The 13,074-nt window shown below is 30.7% G+C and overlaps 1 protein-coding gene across 1 annotated transcript; it reads right to left on the bottom strand.

Moving 5' to 3' along the window:
• Window positions 1–8,391: 8,391 nt before the first annotated feature.
• Window positions 8,392–9,433, bottom strand: LOC148211480 (uncharacterized). The gene is made up of 3 exons (XM_088123673.1): window positions 9,222–9,433; window positions 9,092–9,141; window positions 8,392–8,975 (listed from the first exon to the last, which is right to left on the bottom strand). The coding sequence occupies exons 1-3, from the start codon at window positions 9,310–9,312 to the stop codon at window positions 8,820–8,822; spliced, it is 297 nt and encodes a 98-aa protein (XP_087979799.1). The 5' UTR covers window positions 9,313–9,433; the 3' UTR covers window positions 8,392–8,819.
• Window positions 9,434–13,074: the final 3,641 nt, after the last annotated feature.

Below are 13,074 nucleotides of genomic sequence, written 5' to 3'. Positions count from 1 at the left end.
ACCTCTCCACTTTTAGAATAACTCAAAACTAGCCAACAATATATCTCTCAATTCCAACCTATTCTATAAAAACTTAACAAAAACACAAACAATCAAGAGTAAGTAAAAATTTCATCATGACCTCCCCACTTTAGAGTATAACTCAAAACTAACCAACCAATATATCTCCTTCCAACTTAACTCAAAAACTAACCTTAAACTCAAAACACAAATAATCAAAAGTACAAATTTCAACATAATCTCTCCACTTTTAGAATAACTCAAAACTATCATGGTTATAAACAAAACAAACACTTCTATATAAACACTCTTCCACACAAAAACAAATGGGACCGCCCGTCCCTCCAACAAAACTACATTCAGCATAAAAATCCAGACTTCAGCATCATCCAGTCAAATACTTCTATAATAATCCAAAACTAATATGTTATGCAGTACATTTCAAACTTCAAACTTCAAACTTCTACATATTATAAACAAGACAAAGTATTTCTAATCTACCAATTACTACACAGAAAGTAGTCTGAACCAAATACTTACATCAAATAAACACAACTAATGAATCCATAGGTACTACACAAATCGTCCAACAAAAGATGCCCATTCTATTCGAACTTCGTCGATTTCTTCTTGTTGATAGGCACTTTTTGTATTAAACTACAAAAAAAGAAAAAGAAAGATAATACTAATATAATGACAAATCATATATAAACACATAAAGGTATATGATAATATGAGTGTTGAGAACAAATATGAGTGTTGAGAACTGAGAGCAAAAGAAAAGGATAAGAGATGTGAAAGAAATTTAAAAAAAAGTATAAAATCTGATGAGACAAGATTCAAAGAAGAAATGAGAGCTTCAAAACAGCAGTCATGGAAGGCAAAACAAAGCCCTGGTTTCTCAAAATTCCGCAAGAATCTTTTTTTTTTTCCTTCTTCTTCTACTTTTCAAGAATCGAGCAGCAACAAAATTTGTAGAACTCAAAAGGCAAAGAGAAGAGAAATTGCTCTACATATATATATACTACACAAGCTCAGATGTGGAACAAATTTCAATTACCCACTACACAAACTCAAACTTAAATAGAAACTCAAACTCATTCATGCAATATAGATGAAAAAGAGCCAAATCGATGAATAACCCAAACTCAAACCACAAGAAAATTATTTATCAAACTAGAAGAAGATGAAAACGAACGAATATGAGGGAGATAAAAGGAACCTTCGATATTTGTCGCCGCCGCTGTATATTCGTTGTATATTCGCCGCCTCCGCCGTCGATTGTCGCTCTATACCGCCGAAAATTGCTCCTCACCGTTGGGTCTCGCTCGCGCCTCCCGTACGTGGTCGTTTGCTCCCCTTCCCCCGGCAATGGAGCAAGGTTTGCGCCGGTTTCACGAGAAGGTAGGGAGGGTTCTCCCTTCCAACCTATTCTATAAAAACTTAACAAAAAACACAAATAATCAAAAGTAAGTACAAATTTCATCATGACCCTCTCCACTTTAGAATATAACTCAAAACTAATCAATCAATATATCTCCTTCCAACCTATTCACACAAAATAATTCTCAATATTATTGAAACTCAAAAACTAATATGCAAGTAAAACTAATTTCAACATCATGATCTTCTAAAACTTAACTTAAGAACTAACCTTAAACTCACAACACAATTATTTAAGAGTATATCAAACAAGTACAAATTCCAACATGGCTTCTCTACTTTAGAATAACTCAACACTAACTTGGAAAGCAATAATATACTATATTCAGCAACAATCAAACACTTCTATATTAACACCATTCCACACCGGAGCAAATGAGACCGCCCGTCCCTCCAACAAAACTACATTCAGCATAAGAATTCAGAATTCTATATATTATAAACAAAACAATCCAACATATTCAACATCAGTCAAATACTTCTATAATAATCCAAAACTAATCTGTTATGCAGTACCATATATACAAAATTCAAACTTCTACCTATTATGAACAAGACAAAAGCATTTCTAATCTACCAAGTACTAGACAGAAAGTAGTCTGAACCAAATACTTACATCAAATAAACAAAACTAATGAATCCATAGGTACTACACAAATTGCCCAGCAAAAGATGTCAATTATATTCGAACTTCGTCGATTTCTTCTTGTTGATAGACACTTTTTGTATTAAACTACAAAAAAAATACTAATATAAGGACAAATCATATATAAACACATACATGTATATGATAATACGTACAAGTTCAGTTATAAGAGTATCAGGGTTCCACATTATTTCTCGTATATACTTTTGCAGATAGTTTCCACACTCGATAAAATCTGATTGTCGAGGACACTACATATAGAAAATTTGAAAAATAACATAATTATGAGTTATACAAAGGACTTACTACGACATTGATATGAGTTATGCAAATTTACCTTCACAGGTTTCCAAATTGTACTACTGCGAGATTGTTGAGTAGAATGTTTTGCTTGCCACATTTTCAATGATCTAAATAATTTGAAACATTAGAATAACATAATTATAAAAATTTCAATTATAAGAGTTCAAGGCACTTACGTGTTTATGATTCTCCTTTACAACTTCAATATGCAAAAATAATTTTCGCATTCAAACATCATAATTATTTTCTTAAAAAATTTATGCTCTTTCCATATAAAAAAATACAGAGTTGGATCTTCTTCTAAGAAATCCTTGAGAAATCAATTATTATTATTTATTTATCACGAGAGTATATAGAATTATCTCAAATTATGCACATAACAATTAATTAAAGGAAATTCAATACCTTTGACCATTAATTAAGACTCTTCCACACGCAGAGGTCAAGACAAAGTGTGTATTCATTAATTTTGGACATTGAGTTGTACTGTATTGAATTGAATTGTTAGACCACATGACCAGTCTATGCTAGGGCTCTCAACCTGTTCTATATAAGAGAAACATTCCACAGTTATAGATGGTTCAATTCATTCTTTGCATAAATCACCTAAGAATTCAGATTGATTCTTCCAAGAAAAAAAAATTAACCAAAATAGTTACACAAACACACAGAGATCAGAAAAATAGACAGCTGATCAGAAAGTTGGAAACAAAAGGCAAGTATATCGGGGTGCCAGAGCATTTTAAGTAAGACGTGCAATAAAACAAAACTCAAAAGCATATTGCTATATTACATGTTTCCCACATGAGAGCCCGTAAATGTCAGTTTCCCAGTAATATTTTTCGGCAGAAAACAAGAGTTTCACGACTTTCTAATATCTGGGCTACACAAACCCCTCCCACCACATTGAAAGACCAAACTTGAGATTTTGTCTTTTATATTTTGGGGGAAAATGAAACCAGATTGAAAAATTAGGGTAGTTCAGTCATGATTGGACTACCTGTTCAAATCCAAATTTTGAGGCTCTGCATTTTTTTTTTTTCTTCTTCTTCTACTTTTCAAGAACCGAGGAGCAACAAAATCTGTAGAACTCAAAAGGTAAAGACAAGAGAAATTGTTCTACATATATATATAATACACAAACTCAGATGTGGAGCACATTTCATTTACCCACCACACAAACTCAAACTTAAAGTAGAAACTCAAACTCATTCGTGATGAAAAAGAGCCAAATCGATAAATAATCCAAAGTCAAACCATAAGAAAATTACTGATCAAATTAGAAGAAGATGAAAACGAGCGAATATAAGGGAAGATGAAAAAAACCTTCAATATTGTCGCCGCTGCCGTATATTCGCTCCCTGCCACCAAATCGAAGGTCACCGCTGCAGATTGTTGCTCTTTGCCGTCGAAAATCGCTCCTCACCATTGAGTCTCGCTCGCGCCTCCCGTAAGTAGTCATTTGCTCTCCTTCCCACAGCAATGGAACAAGGTTTGCGCCGGTTTCACGAGAGGGTAGAGAGGGTTCGCACGACAAAGGGAGCTGGGGAGGCAAAAATTTTCGGGTGTAAAAATTTTGGGTGAAAATTTTAATTTAGGGTTAAAATTGGGCACTTTTCAGGGCGGGCCAGGCCCACCATTAAAATTAAAATTACAATGTCGGGCTAGGCTAGACATGGATACTTAAAAAAATTTGAAATTAAAATTGGGCGTGTTTTTTAGTGTGTCCGTCATGGTTGCCTCCGTGTTTTTCTTATGCGACATCATTTCCTCCGCATTTTTTTTGTCCGACATTAAAACTAAGATTTGTTGTAGTGGATATGCAAACTTTAGAGAAGCATGTATGGTCTCAAACAGACATACAAAGAATGATATAAGAAGTTTGAGTGCTTTATGTGCATGAGTGGATTCTAGAGGTGTCAGGCAGATCATTGTTACTACATAAGAACTCAAGGTAACTCATTTATCATTTTATTGCTATATGTTGATGACATATTGATAGTAGGACCAAACAAAGAGGAAATGTTGAAGACAAAGGCCGAATTATCTAAAACATTCGACATGAATGATTTGGGAGCTGCTAAACAAATCCTAGAGATGATGGTCAAGAGAAAACATGGTAATTTGATATTGTCATGAAAATAGTATGTGAATAAAGTGCTAAATAGATTTAATGTGGAAAATTGAAAACCTATGAGTAATCTTTTAGCTAGTCATTTTAAATTATCTAAAGAGCATTCACCCACTACTGAGCAGGAACGAGATTATATGGCTAGAGTGTCATACTCTTTAGTTATAGACAGCCTGATGAATGTCATGGTTTGCACAAGGCCAGACACATAGTGGAAGTTATCGACAGGTATATGAGTAACTCAAGAAAACAACACTAGAAGGCTGTGTATTGGATCTTCATATACTTGAGGAAGACGACTGATTATGCTTTGTACTTTAAAAGTCATATTTTAGACTGCAAGAATATGTAGATGCAGATATGGCAAGGGATACAGATGACATAAAGAGTACTACTGGGTATGTTTTTACTTTGGACAATACTGCAATTAGTTGGGTCTCAAAAGTGCAGAAGATAGTAGCAGTTTCTACTACAGAAGCTTAGTACATTGCAGTTAATGAAGCGAGCAAAGAGATAATATGACTTCAACCTTTCATAGAAGAACTTGGCTTGAGATTTGGAAAAGAGACCTTTCATTGTGACATGCATAGCGTTATTCGCAATGAATCCAATGTTTCACTCAAGAACAAAACACATACAGGTAAGATACTATTTTATCAGATCGGCTTTAAAAGATGGAATGCTGCTTGAAAATAATCCAGATTGTCAGAATCTACCAGATATGTCTACTAAGGTCGTCCCTGTTGATAAACGGAAGTTGTGTGCAAGTTCAGTTTGGACTTCTCCACGAATAGAATGGAGCTGCTACTGTTGTAGAGGAAACATATTGCTTGCTTTGTCTCCAAGTGGAAGATTATATTGTTGAGAAAATGGATACAAACCAAAGAAAACATCTTTTATTCCTTTTCGTATAGGGAAAAGGTCTTTTCGAATGTTTCTTGTCTTATTTAGGTTTGGCTTTTTTATTATCCTTCTCCAATTTATTTTGGGTCTTTTTCTTTTTTATTTCCCTTTTCCCATTTAGTTTTTGTCATATCATCTACTATAAATAGATATAGATGGGTCCTTTGATAGATGAGCACAAATGAAGAGTCGTGAGAAATTCTTTAAGGAGAGAGAGAGTTCGAAAGCTTAATACTTGTTTATCTATTAGAGAGTTCAAAAAACTTGTAGAGTGATCTGTGAGCATTTTCTGTGTGAGGAACAACTAAAAAAATCATTATAAAGGACTTGTAAACTCTTGGGAGATTCTCTGTGATATATTTTTAGTAGAACGTGTATTGATATCAAAGAACTAGACGTAGCCCATATTTGGCGAACCAGTATAAATTTGGCATCTAATTTTTCTTCTCTCTAATCTTTATTTATCGTTTGTGTTACTTAGAAGTTTGAGATCGGTTTATGATCTATTCTTTTAAGTTGTATGTTCCAATTTGAAATTTAAATTTCGCATTTATTAGAACCATAACCTAATATGGCATTAGCTAACAAATATTGTATGCATTTGTGATTGAGATAAATATTAGTTGCTGCATCGTTTTTTCCCCCAACAGGAAGTTAGTGCTTTCGTTTTGGCTTTGAGCTTATTGAAGATCTTTGAGATCTTTAACTTCGAGCTTGTTGAAGATGTTTGAGTTATTTGGCTTATAGCTAAATGAATTTCTTAGATTTGTAGTTTGTAATAGAATCTTTAGCTTGTGGAAGTTCTTCCATAACTTGTTGAATGAATTCATCTATTAAAAGTCTTTTGATCTTCGAGTCTTCGGTCTTTAGAAAGTTTAAATGCTTAAGAAAGTTTTTGATCTTCAGGAAATTGATCTTTTTTTTTCTTAATTCTGAATAACTTTTGGATGTCTCTAATTCTTATAGATAGCTCTAAATAATGGATGACTCTAATTGTAGATGTATTTGAATTAATCTTCTAGATCTGTGAGTTATAACTCTTTCTCCCTCTCTATGGATGAGAGGTAACCTCTGTATTTATGGAGAGTGATTTGCATCGGGCAGATATGGTTAGTCAATGTGCATTGTACGGTGGTAAGAAAGACATGTAGCATTCTAATTCCAAAATTAATTTGAACACACGTGTAAATTTGTGATTGGTCTTAAATTTATCCACATTTTTATCATGTATTTAAAATAATGATGTATCATTGATGATTGGCCAAAATTTATCTCGACAAATGTCTTCCGAAATTTTAGTTTTGAAAAATAGAAAACTATTTGAAAACAGCTGGAACAAGCACTTAACTTTGAGACTCATTTTTAAACCCTGTTGTTGATGAATTTTTAAAAACTTCTTCAGTGATTTTTTTGCCCACTTGTTTGTGTAATATTAACTTTGAAATATAATTAATTTAAGTCAACTTGTATTACTCATAATTGTATATAAACACTTATTTTGGAAAACAGCACAAAGTCATTTTCACATTCTACTAATTATTTTGAGAATTTACCAACCAAAGTTACCAAACTTATCCTTTAAATTAAAAAATGTTTTTTATTTTTATTTTTTAAGTATAGTTTCCGAATAGTATCCTATTCCTAGTGAAACTCTAAAAGTAATAATAATTATTATAACAAAAGGTTACATTTAATTTTATAGTTTTTGCAGTTTTAGTTAAATGACTTTTTAAATTAAAGTCATTTTTAGTTCTCAACTCTGATCTAAATTTCAATTTATTTTCAAATGCTTTTTAAAAAGTTTCATTACCAACTCTAGGGTGTTCATAGGTTCTGGTACTTTTAAGATACAATTCCATTGTTATCTAAAATCAATTGTTTAAATCCTAATTCAAACAACTCTTATCAAATAATAAATTCAACCGAACCCAAATATTTGGGTTGGATTATTCGGGTCAAGTATAGTATAACAAAAAAAAATTGATAATATGTTAAATATTTATTTATATTTTGTTTTACATTGAATCAAGATTTTTAAGTCTATGTTCATTTATATGGTGAAAAAATAATACTCTAAAATAAAGCTTTAAAATTTTTGTTTTAAAGGTGTTATTAAATAGAATAAACTTAAAATAAATATAGCTATATATAATCTTTATGGTGAGTAAAATTTTATTTATCAATAAAATAAATAGTTATAAAATTAGTAATAAGTTCCATTGGTTCAGTTCAACCAAACTTATTTTAAGCAAACCAGAATTTTCATGCATTTGAACTCAATCCAATTCAAAAAAAAACTTACAGCATAACCCAAACGGTATGTATTTTGTTAGGTTGATCAGTCTTTTTGGTTATCAAATCTTTTGAACATCCCAACCAACTACGTCAATAAATGAGAAATAGTACAAATTTAATATATTAATTATAGTTGCGTTTTCGCGAAAAAAAAAATTATTTGTGGTTGCGAATTTAAAAGAAAAAACAATCCATAAGTCATTATTAGTTGTACTTCCAAACAAGATTTGGCTCCATCCCTATTCTATTTTTCAATCAAAATAATATTATAAATTTTTATTCAAATTCATATATATATATATATATATATATATATATATATATATTTATACACACACACTCATATGATTCAACAAATGTCATTTTGTCAAATCTTACCTCACTAATAATAGTAATAGTAACTAAAAATTAATTCTCATCAAATGGTAATCTCGGACAAGTTTTAGCCAAAACATAAGAATAGCAAGAAAACTTCTAAAAGTAGATAAATCTCTTTGTTTTTCTAGAATTCAAAACTCCGATCCATAGAGAAGATTTGTTTTGCGCCATAACTATGAACGACATCCAAATAAATCAAATTGGAACTAAAAATAAAATAAAAGCATAGGGATTTGGAAAAACTATATTACTAAATAAAGTTGCAAAAGAAGCTAGTGAGACCAATAGGATATACAAATAATTAAGCCAATAAACTTGTATATATTGCGAAGGAAAAAAGTCCAAACAAATACTAATTTTTCTTCATAAAAGTGAACCATTCCATGTTTCCACTCATTTATTAGGAGACCACAACAAACTGAATTAAAAGACATAATTGCCCTTTTCTTTTTTTCTTTTCTTTTTTTTTTTTTTTTTGCAAACCTATTTTTCTTTTCCTCTACAAATCACCGCCAATCCATGACGATTTTTTCGTTTTTAGAAACTATGGTAGATTTTCATTTTAGAAACACATTTGAAAATCTTAACCAAAACCTTAAAAATAAAACAATAGATTTTCAAAAACCAAACTGTTCTTTTCTTTTATTTCTAAAATTTTGGTTAAGATTCAAAAGGCATATATAAATAAATTTTGAAGCACTTCACTGTGCATAAAATGAACTATGGCTTTGCAGGAGATCTTGGATCATGGTGGTTGTTTGCCCCTGTGCCTGGATAGTCTGTGTTCTCCAAAACCATTCTTCCTTCAAACAGTAATCTTTCCTCAACCCCTTCAAATGAATCTCCACCCTTGATCTGATCAAAATCTCTAGCATCCTACAAAAACAAAAAAAACACTTCAATTTCCCACTCATAGCTAGCTGCTGTTTGGTTGCTGAGAAAATTTCACCCAGAAAATAGAGAGAGAGAGAGAGAGAGAGAGAGAGAGAAACCTGAGAAACAAAATCTTGGGCAGATTCAAAATGAGTGGATTTGAGGATTCCTGGTGGAGGGAAGAAAAAATTCAGAGATTGATTAGAAATTGAAAGAAGAAAAAAAGAGGAGAGAGAAAAAGAAAATTACTTGTGGTGGGAACAGCAGCAGCAGAAGAAATGAGAAAGCTGGAGAAAGCCAGAAAGATGAGGAGGAAAGTGAGGGGAGTTTTCTGAGCCATATTTTCTCGGGAAACAAACAGAATAGATCTGCAGAAAGGGAAGGAAATTAAAGTGGTTTGGCTTGGCAAGAGAAACCCATGTGAGAGATATGATTTATATAAACAAAATTAAAGCTCAGAAAAAAAAAAAGAAAAAAAAAGAAACCAGTGTCTAGTTTTTGGACATTTGAAAATATATGATTAAAACCACCTCTGCCTTTTCAATAAGTCAACTTCCTAATTTTATATAATTTTTTTCTTTGGTCTCTTTTGAGTTTTCCTCCCAGTTCCCTTCCCCCACTCATCCCACAAAGTCTATCTGATTAATGTGTCATGCTATTTCTCAAATTTTTATTTAATTCCTTGACAGAATAAAAAGAAAAATCTAACTTTTACGCCCATCTAAACCTTTTTGTTTTTTGTTTCTTAATTTTAAATTACAAGGTAAGTCGGACTATTGAGTTGGAGGGATTTCAACTTATCATCCAACCATCTGTAATTGCCCAACCTCTTCTCGGAACATAGGAAACCTGTCACCCCTCACTCTACCTATAAGAGAGACAACATTCTACAATTCAGGTACGCAGTTTTGTTTGAGGCCAAATAACTCAATTCTTACCTCCATTGACTTGAGTTTCAGAGTGTTTATTCGTCCTATGCAGTTTTCTTATCGCGCAACTCACTCATCAATAGCTCATCTTAATTTATAAGAAGTCAACTTTAGAACCTCAACAGAATTCAATGCCAACAACATCAACATAGTGCACAAAATAAAACTCTAGAAAAAATTGCAAAGATCAATCAATACTTTTGAAGTCTCACCAATTTCAATAAAAATTCAACTTAATTTTTTTTTAATTCTTATCAATTTTACACTAGGTTTATGTTTGTAATTATAGAACGCATGTGAATTTTTTTAAATAGTTTTAAAAATCAAAAGTAAAAATTACAATATTTATAGAGTAAATTTGATCAAACCATCCGAGTTTCGTGTGAGTTTTTCTCCTTTTGTCTCTTTTTTATAATTTTTCATCTTCACAAATTTTAAGTTTTATTTGAGTCATTCAACTTGTATTAATTTTTTTAAAAAATTATGATTCTTAAATATAATACACCTTATTTAATTCATATAACAAAGGTGATGATAAGGATATTATATATAAAAATGAAGGGGTCATAGAAAAGAAATAGATATAATACTAAATATAAAATTTAATAGCATAAGAAGATATATAATAGAATCAATCATTGGCTACAATTTCATAGAGTTGTGTAATGGATAAAATCACCCTCATTGTCATACTTATCCCTTCCCCAAACTAGATTGAAAACAATAAATGAATTAATTTCTGTCAAAATTGGACGAAGTCCCGTATCGATTATTTCTTTTAAGGTAGTGCTTCAATAAACTCTACAAAATTTATCATTTGAAGAGATCTCTTAGTAGTTATTACCATGATTATCCATTAAAATCACGAATTACCATACCCAATCCAACTACTCTACTACTAAGTGAGGCATCTGAATAGTTACCCTAAAAATGTATTGAAGTTATAAAGTTGACTAGAGTAGATTGATAATGATATTTTTAATTTATAAACTAAAATAAACATTTTTAAAATATAGGAATAGTCTCACCTGTTTAAGATTTCATAAATATGGTAGGCGAAAAGGAATATAGGGTTTAGGTTTCCCATTGTAAAAAAGAAGGAAGGAAAAAACAATAAAAAAGAAAATAAGAATAATAATAAAAACTGTCAGATCAGCCAAACAGGTGTCCACCAGATACTGGTTAAGTTTTGGTTTGAATGCAGACATTTATGGCCATCAAATTCCATGAGAATACCATCAAAGAACAAGCTCATTTATAGCTTAACGTGATATTTTTATTATATAGTAAAATATTGTCCAAATATCACTAAGAAAAGTTCCAAATATAATCTTGATATAGGTGTTTATTAGTCTTTCAAATTTAAAAATGTTATTTGAACTGCTCTCACGATTACTTTAAAACCACGTAACTATTAAATTACTAATTATATTTGTTAATTTGACAAAATATATTAATTTAATAATATATTAGTGATATTAATTCATATATAAATATCTCAACACTCTCATCACTTCTTTTACATATGACCTTTTGCTCTAATATCATATTAAACATAAATGAACTATCAATGAATCTAAAAGTTTAGACTGATGAGTTGGGTAAATTTAATTTATATATAGATATCTTAACACCTCTCTCATTCTTCTTCTCCTTCTCTTCTATCTATAGTGAATGTCATCGTTGCTGTCGATTATTTCTTTCCTTACCTGTAATCGTTATCACTTTAATTACTGTCACCATCCATGCCGTGAAGTGTTAGTTGCAAAACTCCCTACCTATATTTGTATCAGTTCGAACTAACTTATATAGACTTAACTTATCATAGCGAAGTTCATATCTTTACTTCTTTTTTTAATTGATGGTAGGTTTGAACTCCGGGTCTAATAGTGTATTCTAAAAATTAGAAAAGGAACATACTAGAATTAAAATAGAGACTAATTAAAACCTTTTACTAAATTTATCAACTAAATTTCTTATTGTAGGAGTGGGAACACTTCTATCTATGCATATTTTTGTGTATATATTTTCACATATATTTGAAGTTGTGGTACGTGGAAGAGAGAGAATCATTTCTTGTCATTTTGGTTACTCCCAATATAAGAAGTTGACTTCACATCCATTAATGCTCGCTCTCTTCGTGCTCATCACAACATTAATGTCATATTTTTATTGATATTTTCATGTGCAGTGTGTAGGTAGATTCGACATTAATATGAACATTTCTATATATATTCTATGAAAATGGATGAAAAATATCAATAAAATATTATTAATCTAAATATAATACTAATTTTAGTAATTTGTAACTTATTTAGAAAAAATGATAGGTTTATTTTTACTGATTTTTTATTTTTATAACATTTTTTAACAAATATTTATCGATATCCATAATTATTTTGGATGTCATGAAATTGAGACTTCGATATTTTCATTGACAACGATATTTAAAATTTTAGTGGCTTCATAGATAGTCCAGTTTTCACACGTGCAGGTTACATGAATGACAAGTATGTACATAAATAAATATAAAAAGCTAGATTAGACCAAGATAAGAGGTATATTTTAAGTTCCACTTGTATTTTAAACTCACTACAATTTCTCCAAAAACAAGATGACAAAAAACAAATTTGTTTGTTAAAGTATACTTTATAATATATATAGTTATTGTCAATCAATTCCATTCTCTTTGAGAAGGTCATGAAATGATTAAATTGGAAGCCAAACAATAGGCCAACTACACTGGTTAGGATGAAGAATGGGACAACTTTTCAAACCGATATTTCAGAAAAACTAGCATTATATTTTATTCAATCATTTGAATTTAATTCATAGTCACTTTAGGTAATTTTCAAAATCATTTTAAATTTTCTAAAATTCTCGGTTACATCCCTCTGATTTTTTTTTCTTTTAATTTGATCGTGAAAAAACTTATGTTTCATTAAATTATTGTTTTGTCAAGGCGCATGTCTCTTGGCCGTGTTACTTGAAAAAAAAAATTTGTTCATAATGCAAATTGAATTTTGAGGATAGATGGGTTGAATTTCAAATGCCTGGATATCATCTAAATGGTATATTCATGTGTTTAAATTTTCTAATTAAAAAATAATTTAGGATCCGTTTGGTACAATTCACATTATTATTGTTGTTTGTTTCTGAGAAACCTAACCATT

The sequence above is a fragment of the Momordica charantia genome (genome assembly GCF_013281855.1).
Source record: "Momordica charantia cultivar OHB3-1 chromosome 5 unlocalized genomic scaffold, Mcharantia_2.0 BLBB01000005.1, whole genome shotgun sequence".
Lineage (NCBI taxonomy): Eukaryota > Viridiplantae > Streptophyta > Magnoliopsida > Cucurbitales > Cucurbitaceae > Momordica > Momordica charantia.
Note: the sequence above shows the minus strand (reverse complement) of the source record. Positions and strands in the feature narration are given on the sequence as shown.

Bases quoted from the DNA above. Each gene is read 5' to 3' on its own strand.
- LOC148211480 (XM_088123673.1), bottom strand. From the start codon at position 9,312: ATGGCTCAGAAAACTCCCCTCACTTTCCTCCTCATCTTTCTGGCTTTC. The intron at 9,142-9,221 runs GTAATTTTCTTT...TCCCTCCACCAG, and splicing joins TGCTGCTGTTCCCACCACAA to GAATCCTCAAATCCACTCAT. The intron at 8,976-9,091 runs GTTTCTCTCTCT...TTGTTTTTGTAG, and splicing joins CCCAAGATTTTGTTTCTCAG to GATGCTAGAGATTTTGATCA.